The 21,720-nt window shown below is 36.7% G+C and overlaps 1 protein-coding gene across 3 annotated transcripts in view; it reads left to right on the forward strand.

Annotated features, from left to right (window-relative positions):
* The window catches only part of CCDC30 (coiled-coil domain containing 30), a 116,139-nt gene that overhangs the window by 26,826 nt on the left and 67,593 nt on the right, over window positions 1–21,720 (forward strand). For all 3 annotated transcript variants that reach the window (XM_059374375.1, XM_059374376.1, XM_059374374.1), the window contains exons 9-10: window positions 6,206–6,321; window positions 7,894–7,992. In XM_059374375.1, the coding sequence (XP_059230358.1) occupies window positions 6,206–6,321; window positions 7,894–7,992 (215 nt within the window). The remainder of the gene's footprint in view (window positions 1–6,205; window positions 6,322–7,893; window positions 7,993–21,720) is intronic.

The following is a 21,720-nucleotide window of genomic DNA, read 5'->3' on the forward strand; positions in this document are numbered from 1 at the left end:
ATCCATGATGAATTAGTTAATCTGACCCTAGTTTGACTATGTAAAAACGCTACTAGCTATAAATAATAGAATGAGATTTGAGTGTTACAATGGTAGCAACTACAAAAATAATTAAAAACATGTCACCCATTTTATTTATTTACTTATTTATTATGTTATGTTAGTTACCATACAGTACTTCATTAGTTTTTGATGTAGTGTTCCATGATTCGTTGTTTGAGTATAACACCCAGTGCTCACCGCAATATGTGCTCTCTTTAATACCCATCACCAGGCTCACCCATCCCCCTCCCTGCTCCCCTTTGAAACCCTCAGTTTGTTTCCTGGCATCCATAACATATTACTCATTTTAAATAATTCTAAAACTAGGTTTACCCAGTGCTTTATAATAAGAAATATATATTTGGTCTTTGTTCCTCTTTTTAAAAATTTTTAATTTTAATTCAATTAATTAACACATAATGTTTTATTGGTTTCAGAGGTATAGGTCTGTGACTCATCAGTCTTATATAATACCTAGTGCTCACTATATCACATGCCCTCCTTAATGTCCATCACCCAGTAATCCCATGCCCCCTCTCCCCTCCCCTCCAACAATCCTCAGTTTGTTTCCTATGATTAAGAGTCTCTTACAGTTTGTCTCCCTCTCTAGTCTCGTGTTGTTTTATTTTTTCCTCTCTTCCCCTATGATTGTCTATTTTGTTTCTTAAATTCCACATACCAGTGAGATCATATGATAATTGTCTTTCTCTGATTGGCTTATTTCACTTAGCATAATACCTTCTAGTTCCATCCACATCATTGCAAATGGCAAGATTTTATTTTTTTGATGGCTGGGTAATATTCCAGTGTGTGTGAGTGTGTGTGTGTGTGCATGCATGTGTGTGTTTGTACACCACATCTTCTTTATCTATTCATCTGTCATTGTTGGCCCGTTTCTGCCACCAAGCTTCTAAAACCCTTGAAATTTCCTGGGATGGGAATGATAAAAAGTGTCTTTTGTTATGTTAATGGGGACTGTTGGAAAACCTCTAGGTTATCAGAGGCTAGAAGGGGACAGTGGCTAGAGATTGAGTTCAGCCACCAATGGCCAGTGATTTCGTCACTCATGCCTATGAATGAAGCCTTTATAAAAACCCCGAAGTACAGAGTCTGGAGAGCTTCTGGGTTGGTGACCACATGGAGATTTGGGAAGAGTGGTATGCACAGAGAGGATATGGAAACTCCTCACCCTTTTATTTATACCTTGCCCCATGCCTCTCTCCCATCTGGCTATTCTTGAGTTATATCCTTTTATAATAAACTGGCAATCTAGTGAGTAAAATGTTTCTGTAAATTCTGTGAGCCACTCTGACAAATTAATCAAATTAAGGTGGGGGTCATGGCAACCTCTGATTTATAACCAGTCTGTCAGAAGCACAGGTAACAAGATGGGTTTGTCACTGACATTTAAAATGGTAGGCATTCTTGTGGGACAGAGCCCTTACATATGGAATCTGATGCTGTCTCAAGCTAGATAGTGTCAGAATTGAGTTGAATTATAGGATACCCAGCTGGTGTCCAAGAATTGCCTGGATGTGTGGGGAAAAAAAACTCCACACATTGTAATTGGTGATCAGGATTGTTGACCCTTCTTTTCTTAATTTATGAATACTTATAACATGAACACTGCTTTCTTAGCAACTAATAAAACAAGGAAACAAAATCAGTAAGGATAAAGACTTAAGAATAGTACCAACCAACATGACCTAATTGATAATTATAGAAAACACCAAATCTCAGGTTCTTTTCAAGTATGCATGGAGCATTCACAAGGAGAGGCTGTACTGAGCCGTAAAACAACTTTCTGTGGAGGAACTGAAGTCACACAAATTGTGTTCTCTGACCATAATAGAATTAAACAAAGAATCAATAACAGAAGTATGTTTAGACAATCCCCAAATATTTGGAAGCCAAACAAGATATTTCTAAAAATTTTTTAAAGGATTTTATTTTTATTTATTTGTCAGAGAGAGAGAGACAGAGAGCACACACAGGGAGGCAGAGTGGCAGGCAGAGGCAGAGGGAGAAGCAGGCTCCCTGCCGAGCAAGGAGTCCGATGTGGGACTCGATCCCAAGACACTGGGATCATGACCCGAGCCGAAAGCAGCTGCTTAACTGACTGAGCCACCCAGGCATCCCCAAATAAGGTATTTCTAAACTGCCATGCCTTCAGAGAAAAAATTACAAGAGATGTTAGAAAATATTTTCCATGAATTAACTTGAATGAAAATGAAAAAAACATATCAATATTTGGGGGAAGTAACTAAATCTGTTCTTGGATGAGAATTTATACCATTTAATACTTATACCAGAAATTGATAAGGGACTCAAAGTGATCCAACCTTTCACCTTAAAAACCCAGCAAAAATAAGTGAAATGAAAGTGGTATTAAAAATAAGTGTTGAAGTGTAAAAAATTAAAGACAGAACCACAGGAGAGTATACTGTAGAACCAAGAGTGGTTCTTTGGAAGGACCAATAACACTGGTAAACTTCTAATTTGATCATGAAAAAAAAAAAAAGAGAAGATAACAAATCACCAGTACAAGAAATGACAGAACATTTCTACAGACCAAAAAGATAACAAGGGAATATTTTGAACAACTTTATGCCACTATATTTGATGACCTCTATGACATGAACACATTCATTCAAAGACAAACTACTAAACCTCACTCAAGAAGAAATCTGCCCAAGGAATTGAATTTGTAGTTAAAAATCTTCCCAGGGGGCGCCTGGGTGGCTCAGTGGGTTAAGCCTCTGCCTTCAGCTCAGGTCATGATCCCGGGGTCCTGGGATTGAGCCCTGCATCGGGCTCTCTGCTCCACAGGGAGCCTGCTTCCTCCTCTCTCTCTCTCTGCCTGCCTCTCTGCCTACTTGTGATCTCTGTCTGTCAAATAAATAAATAAAATCTTAAAAAAAAAAATCTTCCCATGAAGAAAACTCTAGGCTCAGATGTCTTCACTAGTAAATTCTAAAAAAAGTTTTAAGAATTAATAGTACCGGGCACTTGGGTGGCTCAGTGGATTAAACCTCTGCCTTCAGCTCAGGTCATGATTTCAGGGTCCTGGGATTGAGCCCCAAATCAGGCTCTCTGCTCAGCGGGGAGCCTGCTTCCTCCTCTCTCTGCCTACTTGTGATCTCTCTCTCTCTCTCTGTGTCAAATAAATAAATAAAATCTTTAAGAAAAAAAAAAAGAAGTACAAAGAGTAAGAAGTAACTTTTGGGGTAACAAAACTAAGTTGTATTTATCCACAATGGATTGGCTAACTAAGTGACTGTTTATCTATTAATAAGAACATAAATCTATGTGCACAGATGTGAATAGATATCTGTGATATATTATCAAGTGAAAAAAGCAAGTTGTATATGTGGAATAATGCTATTCTGGTTTTTATTTTTTGCGTATGTATGTGTGTCTGTGTATGTTCACAGGACTGCTATGAGGTGGTACACATTAATGTATGGCAATAAAGTTGTGAAGACACTGGAATAATTTTGTATCAGTTGTAAATAGCTGCTGGCCTGAGTCTTTCAGCTGTCTGTCAGCTACTCCAGCTGGCCAAGCTCCTCTCTGCCCTTTGTCTTCCCAGCCACTAAACAGATAATACTTAGCAATTCTCTAGAACTCTTCTCTGGAGCTATGTTCTTATACGTGAGGGGCCATGATTTAGGAGTTATTGCATATTTTTAGTATAACCCTTGTCTGAAGAATATGCATATAAAATATTTACTAAATATTAACCATATTATTTTGGGTCAGGGTGGTGAGTAAGGGTTAGATGAGAATATTCACTTTGAATATAACTATATACTTTTTTCTTTTTAACAAAAAGCCTATATTTATTCATATTGTGATCAGCAAAACAATGTTGCATTTAAAACAAGTCATTATTAGGGTGCCAGGGTGGTAGAGTTGGTTGTGTCCCACTCTTGGTTTCGCCTCAGGCCTGACTGATCTCAGGGTTGTGAGACTGAGCCCTGCGTTAGGCTCCACACTTACTGTAGAGTCCACTTGGGTTTCCTCTCTCCCTCTCTTTCTGCACCCCCCTTACTCTCTCTCTCTCTCTCTCTAAAATAAATAAATCATTGTTTACAATGAGCCATTCAAATGCATTTTTAAGATTTATGAAAATTGAAATTCTGGTAACATTCAGTGTGGAGAAATGGGCGGTGTCATTGCACAAAATGTAACTTTCTACAATCTTTTTAAAGAGTAATTTGGGGGGCACCTTAGTGGCTCAGTCAGTTAAGCATCTGCCTTCGGCTCAGGTTATGATCTCAGGATCCTGGAAGGGTTGAGCCCCACATCGGGTTCCCTGCCCAGTGGGGAATCTGCTTCTCCCTCTCCCTCTGCCTCTCCATATGCTTATGCTCTCTCGGTCTCTTGCTCTCTCTCGAATACATAAAATCTTTTTAAAAAATCATTAAAAAATAAATAAAGAGTAATTTGGCAATATCTATCAAATTTTCTAAATGCACATATCTTACAATCCAGCTGTCCCATTTCTGGGGATTTATTTTTTGGAAATAATGTCATAAATGCCTAAAGATTGATAAACAAGGATAATGATGTTAGAATTGTTTGTAAGAGTAAAGCACTGGCAACACACCTGAATCTTCTTCAGTAGGGGAAAATTGACACACATTGTGGCACATTGGGACAGTGCTGCACTGTGCAGAACAAAATAAGACTAGATGAAGACTGATATATTAATAAGTGGTATATGAATAAGATGGACTAAAGAGTAGAGAGGAATAAATTATCGATATGACAGATGGCATCCCCAAAATATATATTGAGCAAAAGAAGCCTGACACAAAAAATACATATATTAAGATTCCATTTATAGGAAGAGCAAGGACCAGTAAAACTAATCTAAAAATAAGACAAACCATAAGAGACTCTTAATCTCACAAAACAAAATGAGGGTTGCGGGGCGGGTGGGGGGAGGAGGTGAGTAGGAGAGGGTGGTTGGGTTATGGACATTGGGGAGGGTGTGTGCTATGGTAAGTGCTATGAAGTGTGTAAGCCTGGCGATTCACAGACCTGTACCCCTGGGGCTAATAATACATTATTTGTTAATAAAAAAATTTAAAAAATGAATTTAAAAAACTAATTTAAAATAGTTCCAAATGAGAAATGGAAAGTGACTTTATAAGGATTTTCCTGTAAAGACATCTATGACATAGTCACAAGTGGTAAACTTGCAGACAGATTATGTAGCATTGTTTAAATCTTTAAAAACTGTGCAGGCAAAAAACTGTCTCTGTCTCTCTCATTATATATACACATTCACTCACACATACAGGGTAGGATTATGAATGATTTTTTTTCTTTTTGGTGGGTTTTCTGCACTTTTCAAATTAAAAAATTATATATGGGAGAAAAAATACGAAGGGGACAAAAGAAAAAAAGGAGGAAAGAAAAAGCACAAGGAATAATTGATATAGAACAGGTGATGAAGAAGGAAAACAAAGGAGACTTGAAAGCAGCAGAAGAAAAATAAGAGAAATATGAGCAGAAATAGCTCAAAAGAAACAGCTACAAATTCAGCAAAGTCTCAGGTAGCAAGTTTGCAATATTGAAACTGGTGAGCACTGGAAGGAGCAGGTCTTACCTTGAGGTGCTAAGCTCAGAGAGGACTACCGTTTTATGGGCTGTGGGGCAGACAGAAAGATGGCTTTGGTGCATAAACTTGATTCAGCCAGGAAAATCTGTCCATTCAGTGCTCATGGCTCAGCACTTGTCATCTGTGGGGTGCTACTCTTGCTGAGTAGAAGATATGTGTCTAGGAGTATATATGGTATGTAAGAAAGACAGGAGCATAAGCAAGATGGGAAGATAATTTTCTCATTTGTATAAATCTTAGAACATAGTTTCCACTGCTTTAACTCAAAGAGCCTTTATTGCTGGAAATCCTATTCTCAAAAAATCCAGCTCATTAGTTTGGTGTGAGAAAAAGATTCTGTTTCGATAGGTTGGTAGAATATTCTAGGGCTGGACTTGAGAGTAGCAGCTCTCCCGTGCAGAGTCACATATGTAGAGACATGGAAAGACTGAAGAGAAGGCAGGAAACAGCACCTCTTTGGTTTTTAAAGTTAGTCCCTCCAATTGAAACTTTGATCCAGTTGAGCCAACTGTGTCCTGTTCTCTGTTTTAGATTCAGTTGACCTACAAAAAGCAAGGGAACATAATGAGAGACTGGACAAGGAAATTCTGGCTTTAAGAAATCGGGTTCGATCACTTGACTCCGAAAAAAAAGTGCTTGGAGAAGTGGTAAGTTGTTTAATGTAATTTGTTTTTAGAATGTATGTATGTATGTATCTATCTATCTATCTATTTATTTAAAAGATTTTATTTATTTATTTGACAGACAGAGATCACAAGTAGGCAGAGAGGCAGGCAGAGAGAGAATAGGGAAGCAGGCTCCCTGCCAAGCAGGGAGCCCGATGTGGGGCTCCATCCCAGCACTCTGGGATCATGACCCAAGCCGAAGGCAGAGGCTTTAACCCACTGAGCCACCCAGGCACCCCTAAGATCTTTTCTTTTTTTCTTTTTTTTAGATCTTTTCTTTTTAATATAATTTAAGTTTGAGTTGTGTCACATTTGTGAACCATTTCTTTTTAGTAATTTTTGATTTTTAATACATACTTCCAAGTTCTGGGTATATGTGTCTTCAATTTTAGTTTATATTCATTTTACAACCATATCTCTAGCATCTCACACAACACCTGTGTATCACACAATAATAAGCGCTCAAGTAATTTTGTTGCAAGAATGACTAAATACCCATTAGATTGGCTCTCATCAAAGCAACAGAAGATAACAAATATTGATGGTAATCTGGAGAAATTGGAATCTTTGTGCCTTGTTGAGAATAAAAATTGATGCTGCAGTCACTGTAGGAACCAGCATGGCACTTTCCCTAAAAAGTAAATGTGGAATCACCATATGATCAAGCAATTCTGCTTTTGGGTATATACCCAAAGAATTGAAGGTAGAGACTTGAGCAGATATTTGCACACTCGTGTTCATAGCAGTGTTATCCACAACAGCCCCAAGGTTGAAGCCTTTCAGGGATGAATAGATACACAGAATGTGGACTATACAATGGAATTTTATTCGGCCTTAAATAGGAAGGAAATTCTGACCTATGCTGGAACATGGCTGAAACTTGAAGACATTATGCAAATTGAAATGTGACAAAAAAGGACAAATAGTATATGATTCCCCTTTTATGAGGTACCAAGATAGCCAAAATTATAGAGACAGAAAATAGGATGGTGGTTGCCAGGGACTGGGGGGAGGGAAGGGCAGAATAGGGAATTCTTGTTTAATGAGCATAGAGTTTCAGTTTTGCGTGATGAAAAGAATTTTGTAGATCCATGATGGTGATGGTACATAATAATTAGAATGTACTTACTAATATTGAACTGTGCACTTGAAAATGGTCAACATGGTAAGTTTTGTATTATGTATATTTTATTGTTATTTTTAAAATGCAGTCATAAAAAATGAGTAGACAACAACTGTTCAAGTTGTCTTAGTCTTTTTACATTTACGTATTTAATACCAACATATACTTATGTATGTAATACATACACACACATATATGATAAAATTTAAGAAGGGTGTATCCCAAACATTGTTATACTTCTGGAAAGGGAAATGGGATTGTGGGGTAAGGTTATGTTAGGGAAAAATTCACTTTTTACTCTGTATACCTATATGTTGTTTGAAATTTTTTCATGAAGAATGTATTCATGTATTACTTATATCTTTTAAAAACAAAGCAAACTACCTCCCCTACCCCATCCTCTCATATTTAAAATACTTTTTGTATTTAAGGTTGAAAGACTTAAAGGAGAGATTCGTGAATCTCAAGAGAATAAGCAACTTGGAAACCACTCCCCTGGGAAAAGTGTGGGTGCTGAACAGAGAGAACAGGTATTTTAAAGTCTATTATTTCTGATTTCAAATTATGAAGTGAGTTGCATTTTTGCAGAGTACACTGAGTGATTATACTAATTATTTGATTTTCTCCTCTTATTGCTTGTCTTCTTCTATTGCTTGGCCAGTTAGAGTAGAGGAAGAAATTGGGGTACAGAGGATGTGTTTCTGTTCACATCTTCCCCGCTGGGAAAATTTATATGAAGAATATAATGGACTATATTTTTTTTTAAAGAAAAAAAAAAGGAATTGTACAAAGATATAACCAATTTGGGCATTTTTAATCATCAAAATGAAATTGGTTTATAGAATCAACCAATGATGATGGAGTGGGTATTTGAAGTCCCACTTAAAGGAACAAACTAGGGTAAAGAACCAGAAAGGCTTAGATGCTGTGCATGGTCTCTGGTCTTTTCAGCATGATCAGCCTCTGCAGTGGTGGGCAAAGCAATCACCATCAAGCTGGAATGCAGTGGGAGCCCGTATGTTTTAGATAGGGCTGTGTCAGACACTCAAGGCAAGGAGCTAGACTGCTTTGGGGGGGGCTTTCCTCTTACTTACCTACGATGAGTGACATTCCTTGTTGCTGAGCTAGTTTTTATTGTAGCTCCTTCGTCCCTATAGCCCAGATCTCTTATGTTAGGTCTGTTATTAAACGAAACGAAACTGAGACAAGTGAAAGTTATTTAAAGCTTTATTCTATGCTAAGCATTAGAAGTAAACAAAATTGAAGTTATGCAAAGCTTTAAACTATGCCAAGCATTAGAAATCAAACTGACCAGCCAGGGCCGCTCCGAGGAGAGTGACCCTTCCCAGCTTTATAGACTAATTTTTATAGAGCAAAAATCTGGCCACATATAGGTAGCCAATGAGATTGTAACATTGTATAGTCATGTTAGGCCACATGCAGGCGGCCAATTGAATTACAATTTACCCTATAGTAGCTGTTTGACCTAACCTATTGTTCTGGTCAGAATTGGTGCTCAAGGTTGGCGCCCAAAAGGCGGGGTTTACATTCTTTGGTGGTTAGGGAAAAAGTATGCGTGTTTCTTACTGATTGGATGTCTCCACCTGGCCTGACTTGTTCTTGTATTCTGGACTCTGCTATCAGGAACTGGCCGACTTGGCCTTGTAATTCTGGGCTTTGTTATTAGGAACTGGCTGACCATATTTTACTGGCTTCCCAGACTTGCTTCTAAGTAAGTTTCTCGGGGTGGTGGGGGGGCAGGGTCAGTTTAAGTTTTACTGCACAAACAATAAAATGGCTTTAAACCAAGATGGAGTAGCTCTGGCTAAAAAGGCCCTTATGCTTAGGTATTATGGAAACTACAGCTATAGGATTTCTTGGCTCTGACCCAGGGAACTGTTATCTTTCCTTCTCTTCTGAAACCCTCTTACATAGAAGCAGTGCATTTTTATAGGAAGGAAGGGAGAAAGAGCAGAGAAGGTGGAAGAGAGGAGTGGAGGGAAGGAAAGAAGGAATTTCCAGGCAACACTTCAGTAACTTTTACCAAAACTATTCCCAAAGAGCTCAGTAGTACTCAGAGTGCCTGGTGGCTGAGTCGGTTGAGTGTCTGACTCTTAATTTTGGCTCAGGTCATAATCTCAGGCTTGTAGGATTGAGCCCTGAGTCAGGTTCCCTGCTCAGTAGAGGTCTTCTTGAGATCCTCTCCCTCTTCCTCTATACCTTCTCCTGCTCACACTCTCCCACTCTCTCTTTAATATAAAAAAAAAAAAAAAATCTTAAAAAAAAATAAGGAACTCAGGGTGCTCTAATTAAAAGCAAGTTGAGGGGCACCTGGTTGGCTTAGTCATTTAAGCATCTGCTTTTGGCTCAGGTCATGATCCCAGGTTCCTGGGATGGAGCCCTGCATCATGCTTCCTGGTCCTAGGGGAGTCTGCTTCTCCGTCTCCCTCTGTCTGCTGCTCCCCTTGCTTGTGCAAACTCTCTCTTTCTTTCTCTCTGTGTTAAATACATAAATAAATAAATTAATCTTTTTTAAAAAAGGCAAGTTTATTTTTAGTAACCATTTTGATTAGTTTCTTATTTAGTTTTCTTATTAGTTTCCAGTATTTCTTTATTCAAATATAAAAAATTTGAGTATTTATTCAGATTTCCTCCTTTCCTGGATTCTTTTTTTTTTTTTTTACTAAGATGCTCCTAGAGATCTTTCCATATCATACAAAAAAGTCTTCCTCATTCTTTTTTTTTTTTTTTAAAGATTTTATTTATTTATTTGACAGAGAGAGAGAGAGAGAGATCATAAGTAGGCAGAGAGAGAGGGGGAAGCAGGCTCCCTGCTGAGCAGACAGCCAGATGTGGGGCTCAATCCCAGGACCCTGAGATCATGACCTGAGCTGAAGGCAGAGGCTTAACCCACTGAGCCACCCAGGCGCCCCGAAGTCTTCCTCATTCTTTAGAAGCAGTCTTGCTTTCTATTGTGTGGATGTACTATGATTTATTTAACCAGTCTCCTTTTGATGGACACTTGGGTTGTTTCTGGTCTTTTGCACAAATATGTGGGTATTTCTGTAGGATAGAATCACAGAAATGGTATTATGGGATTAGAGTAGATGGATCTACAATTCAGGTAGATACTGTCTGATACTCCTCAGAAAGAATTATGCCATTTTCCTCTCCTTACACAATGCTTGTAAAAATCAGTTTCTTAAAGAATTCACCAGCTGAATATATTGTCTACTAAATGAGAGCTGAGAATGGGTATCTAAGTGTAGTTTTAATGCATCTTTATCTATTTATAGTGAAATTGGGCATTTTCATATGTTTAAAAGTTATTACATTTCTTTTATAAAATTTGCGTCATTGAAATGTTTAATACAATATAAACATACATATTTTAAGAGTTGAGTTCAGTGAATTTTGACAGGTGGGTATACCTATAACTACAGCCTGGAATCAAGTTATAACTATATTCAAGCTCTCAAGTAATCAAGTTATAACTATATATAACTATAATCAAGTTATAACTATAACTGCAATCAAGAAAGAAAGCATATTCATTAATCCATAAATTTCCCTCCCCCTTTGCCATTAACCCCACCTCCCACCAGTCCTTACTCCACCATCTTCTATTATCATAACTTTTCTAGAATTTCAAGTAAGTAGAATAATCTAGTATATACTTTTCTGTGTTTAGCTTCTTTCAGTTATAATGATGCTTTTGATATTTATGTGTTGTTGCCTGTCAGTAGTTCATTTTTTCTATATTGCTTAGTAATATCCCTGTATTTAGATATACCAGAAATTGTTTACCCACCCGCTGGTTGATAAACATTCAAATTGTTTTTAGGTTTTGACTGTTAAAAATAAAGCTGCCACTAATATCCTTATACCTGTTTTTTTAAATTCTTGGATAAATACCTAGTAGTGAAATTATCAAGTCATAGAGTAAATGTATGTTTAACCTTATAAAAAAAACCTGCCAAACTGCTTTCTGAAGTGGCAGTACTATCTTACATTCCTACCAACAATAGTATGGAAGTTTCAGTTGCTTCTCATTTTCATCAACATAGTTATTGTCAGTCTTTTGAGTTCTAGATATTCTAGGGGACATGTAGTTGTATCTCACAAGGGTTTTATCATTTTGTAAAGTTTTATTTATTTTAGGGAAAGAGAGTGCGAATGGGCAGAGGGGCAAAGGGGCAGGGAAGATCTCCAAAGGGAGAGAGGATCTGAAGAAGACTCTGCATTGAGCATGGAGCCAGACATGGGGCTCAATCTCACGACTCTGAGATTGTAACCTGAGCCAAAATCAAGAGTCAGACACATAACCAGCTGAGTTACTCAAGCATCCCTCACTGTGGTTCTAATTTGACTTTTGAAAGTATCTAATGACAATGAGTATGCTTTGATGTGCCGATTAGCCATTAGTATACATTTTTTTATGAAACCTCAATCTAAATATTTTGTTTTTGACTGAATTATATGTATATTAAGTTTAGGAATTCTTTATATATGTTGCATACTAGTCCTTCATTAGATATATGTACTTTAAATATTTTCTCTCAGTCTATGACTTGTCTTTTCATTTTTAAAAGTGTTTTATGAATAATAGTTGTTTTAAAAATTTTGATGGAACCCAATTTATCAAAGTTTTCTTTTAAAATTTTATTATAGGACATATAAGCCATCTAAGATATTTTGTCTATACCAAGGACACAAAATATTTGTCCTCTCTTTTCTTCTAAAAGTTTTAGAGTTTCAGCTTCTACATTTAGGTTTATGATCCATTGGAGATAATTTTTGTATATAGTGTGAGGTGAGGTTTGAGGTTCATTTATTTCCAAATGTATATCCTGTTATTCTGGAATGATTTATTGGAAAGATAACTATTTAATTACTTTGGCACCTTTATAAAAAATCTGTTATTCAGCTCAATTTCTGGACTCTCTTCTGTTACATTAATCTAAACATTTGTTTGTAGGATAATATCATGCTGTTGTTTTATTGTAAGTCTTGAAATCAGAAAGAAAATCTTTCCAACTTTTTCTTTCAAAGATGTTTGGACTGTTCTAGGTTCTTTGCATTCATATATGTTTTTAAAAAGATTTTATTGATTTATTTGAGCAAGAGAGGCCTGGAGACCCTGGGAGCATAACCTGAGCTGAAGGCAAATGCTTAACTGACTGAGTTACCCAGGTGCCCCTTCCATATACATTTTAGAATCAGCTTGTCATTTTTGACAAAAATGCCTGCTAGGATTTTGATTGGGATGGCACTGAATCTGCAGATCAACTGAGGCAGAATTTATATTTTAACAATATTGGGTCTGCCAATGTGTCAACATGATCTATATCTTTCTGTTTATTTGAGTCTTTATCTCAGCAATGTTTTATCGTTTTCAGCGCGCAGTTCTTACCTATGTGTAATTTCATCTATTCTTTTAAAAAATTGAACTATAACTTACATACCATAAAATTCACCCCTTTAAAGTATATTGTTAAGTGGTTTTTAGTATATTCACAAAGTTACACAATTATCACCACTATCTAATTTCAGAACATTTTCATCTCTCCAAAAGAAACCCCATATCCATTAGTAGTCAATCTCCATTCCCTTAGCCTCCAGACTCTTGGCAACCACTAATTTGCTTTTAGTCTCTAAGAATTTGCCTATCTGGTACATTTCATACACATGGAATCATACAGTATGTGGTCTTCCACATCTGGCTTCTTTCACTTGGATTAATCTTGTCGAGTCTGAAGCATATTGTAGCATCAATAAGTACTTTATCTCTTTTTATGGCTAAATAATACTTCATTGCATGGGTTACAACACATTTTGTTTATCCATTCACCAGTTGATGGACATTTGGTAGTTTCCACTTCATGGCTATTAGGAATAATGTTGTTATGTACATACATGTACAATTTTTTTGTGTGGACATATTTGCATTTCTTTTGGGTATGTATGTAGGAGTAGAATTGGTAAGTCACATGTTAATTTTTTTTCCTTTAAAGATTTTATTTATTTATTTGACAAAGAGAGATCACAGTAGACAGAGAGGCAGGCAGAGAGAGAGAGAGGGAAGCAGGCTCCCCACTGAGCAGAGAGCCCGATGCGGGACTCGATCCCCGGACCCCGAGATCATGACCTGAGCTGAAGGCAGCGGCTCAATCCATTGAGCCACCCAGGTGCCCCAGTCACATGTTAATTTTATGTTTAACCTTTTGAAAATGCCAGGCTGTTTTCCAAAGCAGCTGCCCCATATAACATTCCTATCAGCACTCTATGAGTTCCCCACACCATCAATATTTGTTATATTCTGTCTTTCTTATTATAGCCATCCTAGTGGGTGTGGAGTAGTATCTTAATGTAATTTTGACTTTCCCAAGTGATATTAAGCATCTTTTCTTACACTTACTGGCCATTTGTATATCTTCTTTAGAAAATGTCTTTTTATATCCTTTGCCAATTTTTAATGGCATTATTTGTCTTTTTATTGCAAGGGCTCTTTATATATTCTATTTATTAGTCTCTGTCATAGACTGACTTGTGCCTCCTCTGACATGTGTTGAAATCCTAACCCCCGGTACCTATGAATACAACCGCATCTAGAAACAGGGTCTTTGCAGATGTAGCCAAGTTAGAATGAGGGCATTAGGATGGACCCTACTCCAGTATGACTGGTGTACCTATATGAAGAGGAAATGCTGTGTGAAGACAGAAATGCACAGGAAGTGCCATGTGCTGACAGAGGCAGAGGTTGGAGTGATGGGCTGTGCCAAGGATCGACAGCCACCACCAGAAGCTAAAAGAGGCAAGGAAAGATTTTACCCAGTATCTCAAAGGGAACTTGACTCTGCTGAAGCTTGATTTCATAATTCTGACTCCAGAGCTATGAGGAATATATTTTTGTTTTTTTAAGCCTCCTAATTTGTGGTAATTTGTTATGGCAATCCTAGGAAATTCGTTGACATTTTGGTACCAGAAAGTGAGGTACTTCTATAACAAATACCTAAAACTGGAGAAGTGTCTTTGTAATTGTATTATATGTAGAGGCTGGAATAATTTTGAGGTGCTAGACAGAAAAAGCCTAAATTGCCTTGAAGGGACTGTTGGTATAAATATGAACTTAAAGGTGGTTCTGGTGGGAGCTCAGAAAGAAGTGAGAGCTATAGGGAAAGCTACTGTCATTTCAGAGAACACATATATTGCCAGTATCTTGCTAGAAATATGAACATCAAAGGTGTTTCTGGTGAGGCCTCAGAGAGAAATGAGCAACATATTGTTTGACTCTGGAAAAGAGACGATCCTTGTTATAAAGTAACAGAGAATGTGGTTGAGTTACATTTTACCATTGAGTGGAAAGTAGAACCTTTAAGTGATGAACTTGGATGTTTATTTGTGGTGATTTCCAAACAAAATGTGTAAGGTATGGTTTAACCTTGATGCTTATGGTAAAATGTGAGAGGAAAGAGGTAAGTTGAATTAATGGTTAATAAAAAGGAACAACACTTGTTGTTCTAAACCCTATAATACATTGTTATTATTTTTCCTTAGCCTATTACCTTTTATTATTTTTAAGATTTTATTTATTTATTTATTTATTTATTTGACAGAGACGCAGCAAGAGAGGGAACACAAGCAGGGGGAGTGGGAAAGGGAGAAGCAAGCCTCCTGCTGAGCAGGGACCCCGATGAGGGGCTCTATCTCAGGACCCTGGGATCATGACCTAAGCCAAAGGCAGACGCTTAACTGACTGAGCCACCCAGACATCCCAGCCTATTACCTTTTAAAGGGAAAACAAGTCTTTCACATTTAACCACATATTGACCATTTCTAGAGCTCATCATTACTTTGCATAGACCCAAGTTTCTATCTGGTACAATACTTCTTTAGCCTAAAGAACACAAGTCAACATTTCTTCTAGTATAGATCTACTAGTGATAAACTTTCTGGTTTTGTTTGTCTGCAAAAGTCTTTGTTTTGCCTTTTTTTTTTTTTCCCAAAAAGCCTTTTACCGCGGTAAAATGCACATAACAGAAAATTTATCATGTTAACTATTTCTTTTTAAGACTTATTTATATATTTTAGAGAGAATGCAAGCAGGGGGAGGGGCATAGGAGAGGAAGAGAAGCAGACTCCGCACTGAGTGCAGAGCCCAAGATGAAGCTCAGTCTCACAACCCTAAGATCATGGCTTAAGCTGAAATCGAGTCAGATGCTCAATCCACTGAGCCATCCAGGTGCCCCTCATTTTAACTACTTTTAAGTGTGCAGTTCAGTGGTGGTAGCACGTTCATATTGTTGTGTAACCATTACTGATATCCACCTCCAGAACTCCCTTCATCTTGTAAAACTAAAACTCTATATTCATTAAGCAGTAACTCCCCTTCTGCCTTTCTCCCAGGCACTGGCAACCACCATTCTATTTTCTATCTCTATGATTTTGACTACTCCAAGTACCTCATAAAAGGGGAATCATATACTATTTGTCCTTTTCTGATTCACATTTCAAGCAGCTAATGTCTTCAAGTTTCATCCACATTGCAGCATATGTCAGAATTTCCTTCCAATTTAAGGCTGAATAATATTCCATTGTATAGTCCACATTCTGTGTATCTATTCATCCCTCAAGGGATACGTGACTTGCTTCAGCCTTTTGGCTGTGTGTTTACTGCTATGGGCATGAGTATGCAAATATCTGTTCAAGTCCCTGCTTTCAATTCCTTTGGGTATATACCTAGATGTAGAACTGCTGGATCATATGGTAATTCTCTTTCATTTTATTGAAGAACCATTTTACCATTTTGCATAATGACTGCACCATTTTACATTCTCACTGACAGTACACAAGGGTTCCAGTTTCTCCATATCATCATCAACACTTTTTATTTTCTATTTTTGGTGCAAGCTATCCTAATGGATGCAGGGTGGTTTCTCACTGTGGTCTGAGTTGCATTTACATAATAATTAATGATGTTAAGCATCTTTTCATGTGCTCATTGACTTTTCATATGTCGTCACTGGAGAAATACCTATTCAAGTCCTTTGACTATTTTTTTTTAAAGAATTTTTTATTTGTTTCTCAGAGAGAGAGAGAGAGAGAGAGAGAGAGAGAGACAGCAGGCACAAGCAGGTGGAGCCACAGGCAGAGGGAGAAGCAGGCTCCCTGCTGAGCAAAAAGCCCAGTGTGGGACTCAATCCCAGGACCCTGGGATCACAACCTGAGGGGAAGGGAGATGCTTAACTGACTGAGCCACTGAGGTGTTCCCCTCCTTTGCCTATTTTTAACTCATGTTGTTTTTATGTTGTTGAGTTTTAGGAACTCTTTACTTATTTTTATTATATGAATCCCTTATCAATATATAACTTGAAAATCTTATTCCATTCCATAGGTTTCCTTTTCACTGTATTGATGCACAAAAAATTCTAAATTTCATGAAGTCCAGTTTGTCCATTTCTTATTTTATTGTCTGTGCTTTTTATATCATACCCAAGAAGTCATTGCCAAATCCAATGTTGTAAAGCTTTTCCCATTTTTTTCTTCTATGAGTTTTACAGTTTTAAGACTTACACTTAAATCTTTGATTCATTTTGAGTTAACGTTTATATTTGCTGTTAAGGTACAACTTCCTTCTTTTACATATGGATATTCAGTTATTCCAGCATCATTTGTTGAAAAGCCTGGCCTTTTCCCATTGAATGGTCTTGGCACACTTGTCAGAAATCTTTTGAGCATATACATGAAGGTTAATTTTTGGTCTCAGTATTCTATTTCATTGTTCTATATGTCTGTGTCTCTGCCTATACCACACTATTTTGACTACTCTGGCTTTGTAGTAAATTTTAAAATCTGGAAATATGAGTCCTGAAGCTTTATTCTTTTCCAAGATGATTTCAGCATACCTTGAGATTCCATATGGATTTTAGGATGGGTTTTTCTATTTCTGCAAAAATGATATTGGGATTTTGATAGGAATTTCATTGAATCTGTAGATCTTTTGGGTAGTATTGACATCTTAACAATGTTAAGTCTTCCGATTCATGAACGTGGAATATGTTTCTGTTTGTTTTCTTTAATTTTTTTCAGCAATGTCTTATAGTTTTCATTGTACAAGTCTTTCATCTCCTTGGTTAAGTTGATTCCTAACTATTTTATTCTTTTTGATGCTACTATAAATGGAAGTGTTTTTGCAATTTCCTTTTCAGATTGCCTTGTTGTTAGTGTGTAAAAGTGTGTTGATTTTGTATCTTGTTACTTGGTAAATTCATTTGTTAATGTCTAACTGTTTGTAGAATCTTTAAGGTTTTCTACATAAGATAATATCATCTGCAAATAGAAATAATTTTACTTCTTCCTTTCTAATTTGAATGTCTTTCTTTTCCTTGCTTAATTGCTCTGACTAGAATTTCCAATACTACATTGAATAGAAGTGGTGAAAGATTTGTTCCTGATCTTAAAGGAAAAGCATTTAATCCTTGACCATTGAATATGATGTTCCCTGTAAGTTTCTTAAAAATTTCTTATTATGTTGAGATAGTTTTCTTCTATTCCTAGTTTATTTCATGTTTTTTTTAAATCATGAAAGGGTGTTGGATTCTGTCAAATGCATTTTCTGCATCATTTGAGATGATCATGTCAATGTTCCCTCATACTTTTAATGTGGTATATTACATTGCTTGACTTCTGTATGTTGAACCATACTTAAATTTCAGGACTAGATTTCACTTGGTCATGGTGTATAACCCTTCTTATATGGTGTTAAATTTGATAATATTTTGTTGAGAATTTTTGCTTCAATGCTCATAAAGGATACTAGTCTGTAGTTTTTTCTTCCATTTTGTATCTTTGTCCGACTTTCATGTCAGGGTAACCTGGCCCCACAGGATGATTTATAAAGTGTTACTTCCCTCTCAAGTTTTGGGAAAAGTTTGAGAAGGATTGGTGTTCATTCTGTTTTGAATGTTTGGTAGAATTTACCAGTGAGGCCATCAGGCCTGGGCTCTTCTTTGTACCTGAGCTTTTTGATTACTGAATCAGTATCCTACTAGTTATAGCATGATTCTTTTTTATTTTTTTAAGGTTTTACTTATTTATTTGCTAGAGAGAAAGATAACAAGCAGGGGGAGCAGCAGGCAGAGGGAGAAGCAGACTTCCCGCTGAGCAAAGAGTCTGATGTGGGACTTGATTTCAGGACCCTGGGATCATGACCTGAGCTGAAGGCAGACAACTAACTGATTGAACCACATATGTATCCATGGTCTTTTTTTTTTTTTTTAAGATTTAAAAAAATTTTTTTTAATTAATTTATTTATTTTCAGAAAAACAGTATTCATTATTTTTCACCACACCCAGTGCCCCATGCAATCCGTGCCCTCTATAATACCCACCACCTGGTACCCCAACCTCCCACCCCCTGCCACTTCAAACCCCTCAGATTGTTTTTCAGAGTCCATAGTCTCTCATGGTTCACCTCCCCTTCCAATTTACCCCAACTCCCTTCTCCTCCCTAACACCCCTTGTCCTCCATGATATTTGTTATGCTCCACAAATAAGTGAAACCATATGATAATTGACACTCTCTGCTTGACTTATTTCACTCAGCATAATCTCTTCCAGTCCCATCCATGTTGCTACAAAAGTTGGGTATTTGTCCTTTCTGATGGAGGCATAATATTCCATAGTGTATATGGACCACATCTTCCTTATCCATTCATCCGTTGAAGGGCATCTTGGTTCTTTCCATAGTTTGGCGACCGTGGCCATTGCTGCTATAAACATTGGGGTACAGATGTTTTTTTTTTTTTTTTTAAGATTTTATTTATTTATTTGATAAAGAGAGAGATAACAAGCAGGCAGAGAGATAAGCAGAGAGGGGGGCGGGAAGCAGGCTCCCCACCCAGCAGAGAGCCCAATGTGAGCCTCTATCCCAGGACCCTGAGATCATGACCTGAGCTGAAGGCAGAGGCTTAACCCACTGAGCCACCCAGGCGCCCCTGTATCCCTGGTCTTTGTTAGTTTTGTGTTTCTAGGAATTCGTCCATTTCATGTAGGTTATCCAGTTTATTGGTGTACAATTGTTCAACGTACTTTCTTCTATGCTTTTTTATCTGTAAAATTCGTAAGAATGCATTCTTAACTTTTATGTTAGTATTTTGAGTCTTCTCTTTTTTTCTTAGTCATTCTAGCTAAAGGTTTGTCAATTTTGATCTTTTCAAAGAACCAACTTCTGGTTTCACTGATTTTCTGTATTGTTTTTCTATATTTTATCTGTGCTCTGACTCTTATTATTTCTTTTTGCTGTGTTTGAACTTAGTTTGTTGTTCTTTTTATACTTCTTTAAATCATAAAATTAGGTTGTTGATTTCAGTTCTTTCTCATTCTTTAATATAAGCATTTATAGCTATAAATGTCCCCTTTAGCACATCTTTCATTATGTCCCCTAAGTTTTGAATGTTGTAGTTTCATATTTTATTTTTATTCATCTCTGGATATTTCCTGATCTCTCTTGTGATTTCTTCTTTATCCATTGGTTGTTTAAGAGTAGTTGTTTAGGGGTGCCTGGGTGCCTCAATGGGTTAGGGCCTCTGCCTTCAGCTCTGGTTGTGGTCCTGGGGTCCTGGGATTGAGCCCCACATCGGGCTCTCTGCTTGGTGGAGGGCCTGCTTCCCCCTCTCTCTGTCTCTGCCTGCCTCTCTGCCTACTTGTGATCTCTGTCTGTCAAATAAGTAAATAAAATCTTTTAAAAAGAGTAGTTGTTTAATTTCCATATATATCTGTATACATATATATGTATATATGAAATTTCCAGTTTTCCTTCTGTTATTAAATTTCCTTCTGTTATTAAATCTGTCTCCATCCTACTGTAGTTGGAGAAGACATTTTGTATCTATTAAGACTTGGTCTATCGCCTAAAATATGGTCTATCTTGGAGTGTCCTGTGTGTACTTGGGAAGAGTATTTTGCTGTCATTGAATAGAGTGTCCTATATATGTCTGTTAGATATTGTTGATTTATTATGTTGTTCAAGTCCTCTATTTCCTTAATTCTCTTATATCTGTTCCATCCATTATTGAAAGTGGGATATCGAAGTTTCCAACTCATTGTAGAAATGTCTACATCTTCTTTTAATTTGGCCAATTTTGCCTTATATATTTTGGTCAGTGATTAAGTACTGTTATATCTTATTGCTGTATTGAAACTTTTATTAATATATAATGCCCTTCTTTGTCTCTTGTAATCTTTTTTGATTTAAAATCTATTTTGTCTGATATTAGTTTTACTAGCTTTGCCCTATTTGGCTACTATTTGCATACTTTTGCTTGCCCCTTCTTTGCATCTTTGGATCTGAAGTGAATCTTCTGTGGACAGTATATGGTTGAACCATGTTGTGTTTTTATTGAGAGATTACATTACATTTAAAGTAATTATTAAAGTAGGACTTCTGTCATTTCATCATTTGTTTCTATGTACCATATAGCTTTTTGTTTTCCTCATTTCCTGCTTAAGTGTCTCTCTTGTATATAGTTGATTTTTTTTGTAATAAAACATTTTAATTCCTTTTTATTCCCTTTTGAGTATGTTCTGTAACTATTTTCTTTGCAGTTACCATAGGGATTGCATTTAACATGCTAAAGTTATAATACTTTAATTTGAATTTATGTCAGTTCAACTTTGATAATATGCAAAAACTTTGCTCATTTACAGCTTTGTTCTCAGTAATTGACATCACAAAATTACATCTTTTTTTGAGAATTTTTGAAAGATTTATAAAAAATTTATTTGACAGAGAGACAGAATGTGAGAGAGGGAACACAATAAGGGGGAGTGGGAGAGAGAGAAGGAGGCTTCCCACTGAGCAGGAAGCCCGACGCAGAGCTTGATCCCAGAATTTTGGGATCATGACCTGAGCTGAAGGCAGAGACTTAACAACTGAGCCACCCAGGTGCCCCACAAAATTACATCTTTATATATTGTGTATCCAAAAGCATGAATTAATAATTGCTTTTTAAAATGTTTTAGTCTCTTAAATTACATAGAAGCTTAATTATAGAATTAGAGTGAAAGTTCCAATAATATTAGGTTTTAGGGTAATAATAATTTTTTTTTTTTGAATTTTCTTATTCTTTATTATTTTTTTTTTAATTTTTTTATTTTTATAAACATATATTTTTATCCCCAGGGGTACAGGTCTGTGAATCACCAGGTTTACACACTTCACAGCACTCACCAAATCACATACCCTCCCCAATGTCCAT

The sequence above is a fragment of the Mustela nigripes genome, chromosome 14 (assembly GCF_022355385.1).
Source record: "Mustela nigripes isolate SB6536 chromosome 14, MUSNIG.SB6536, whole genome shotgun sequence".
Lineage (NCBI taxonomy): Eukaryota > Metazoa > Chordata > Mammalia > Carnivora > Mustelidae > Mustela > Mustela nigripes.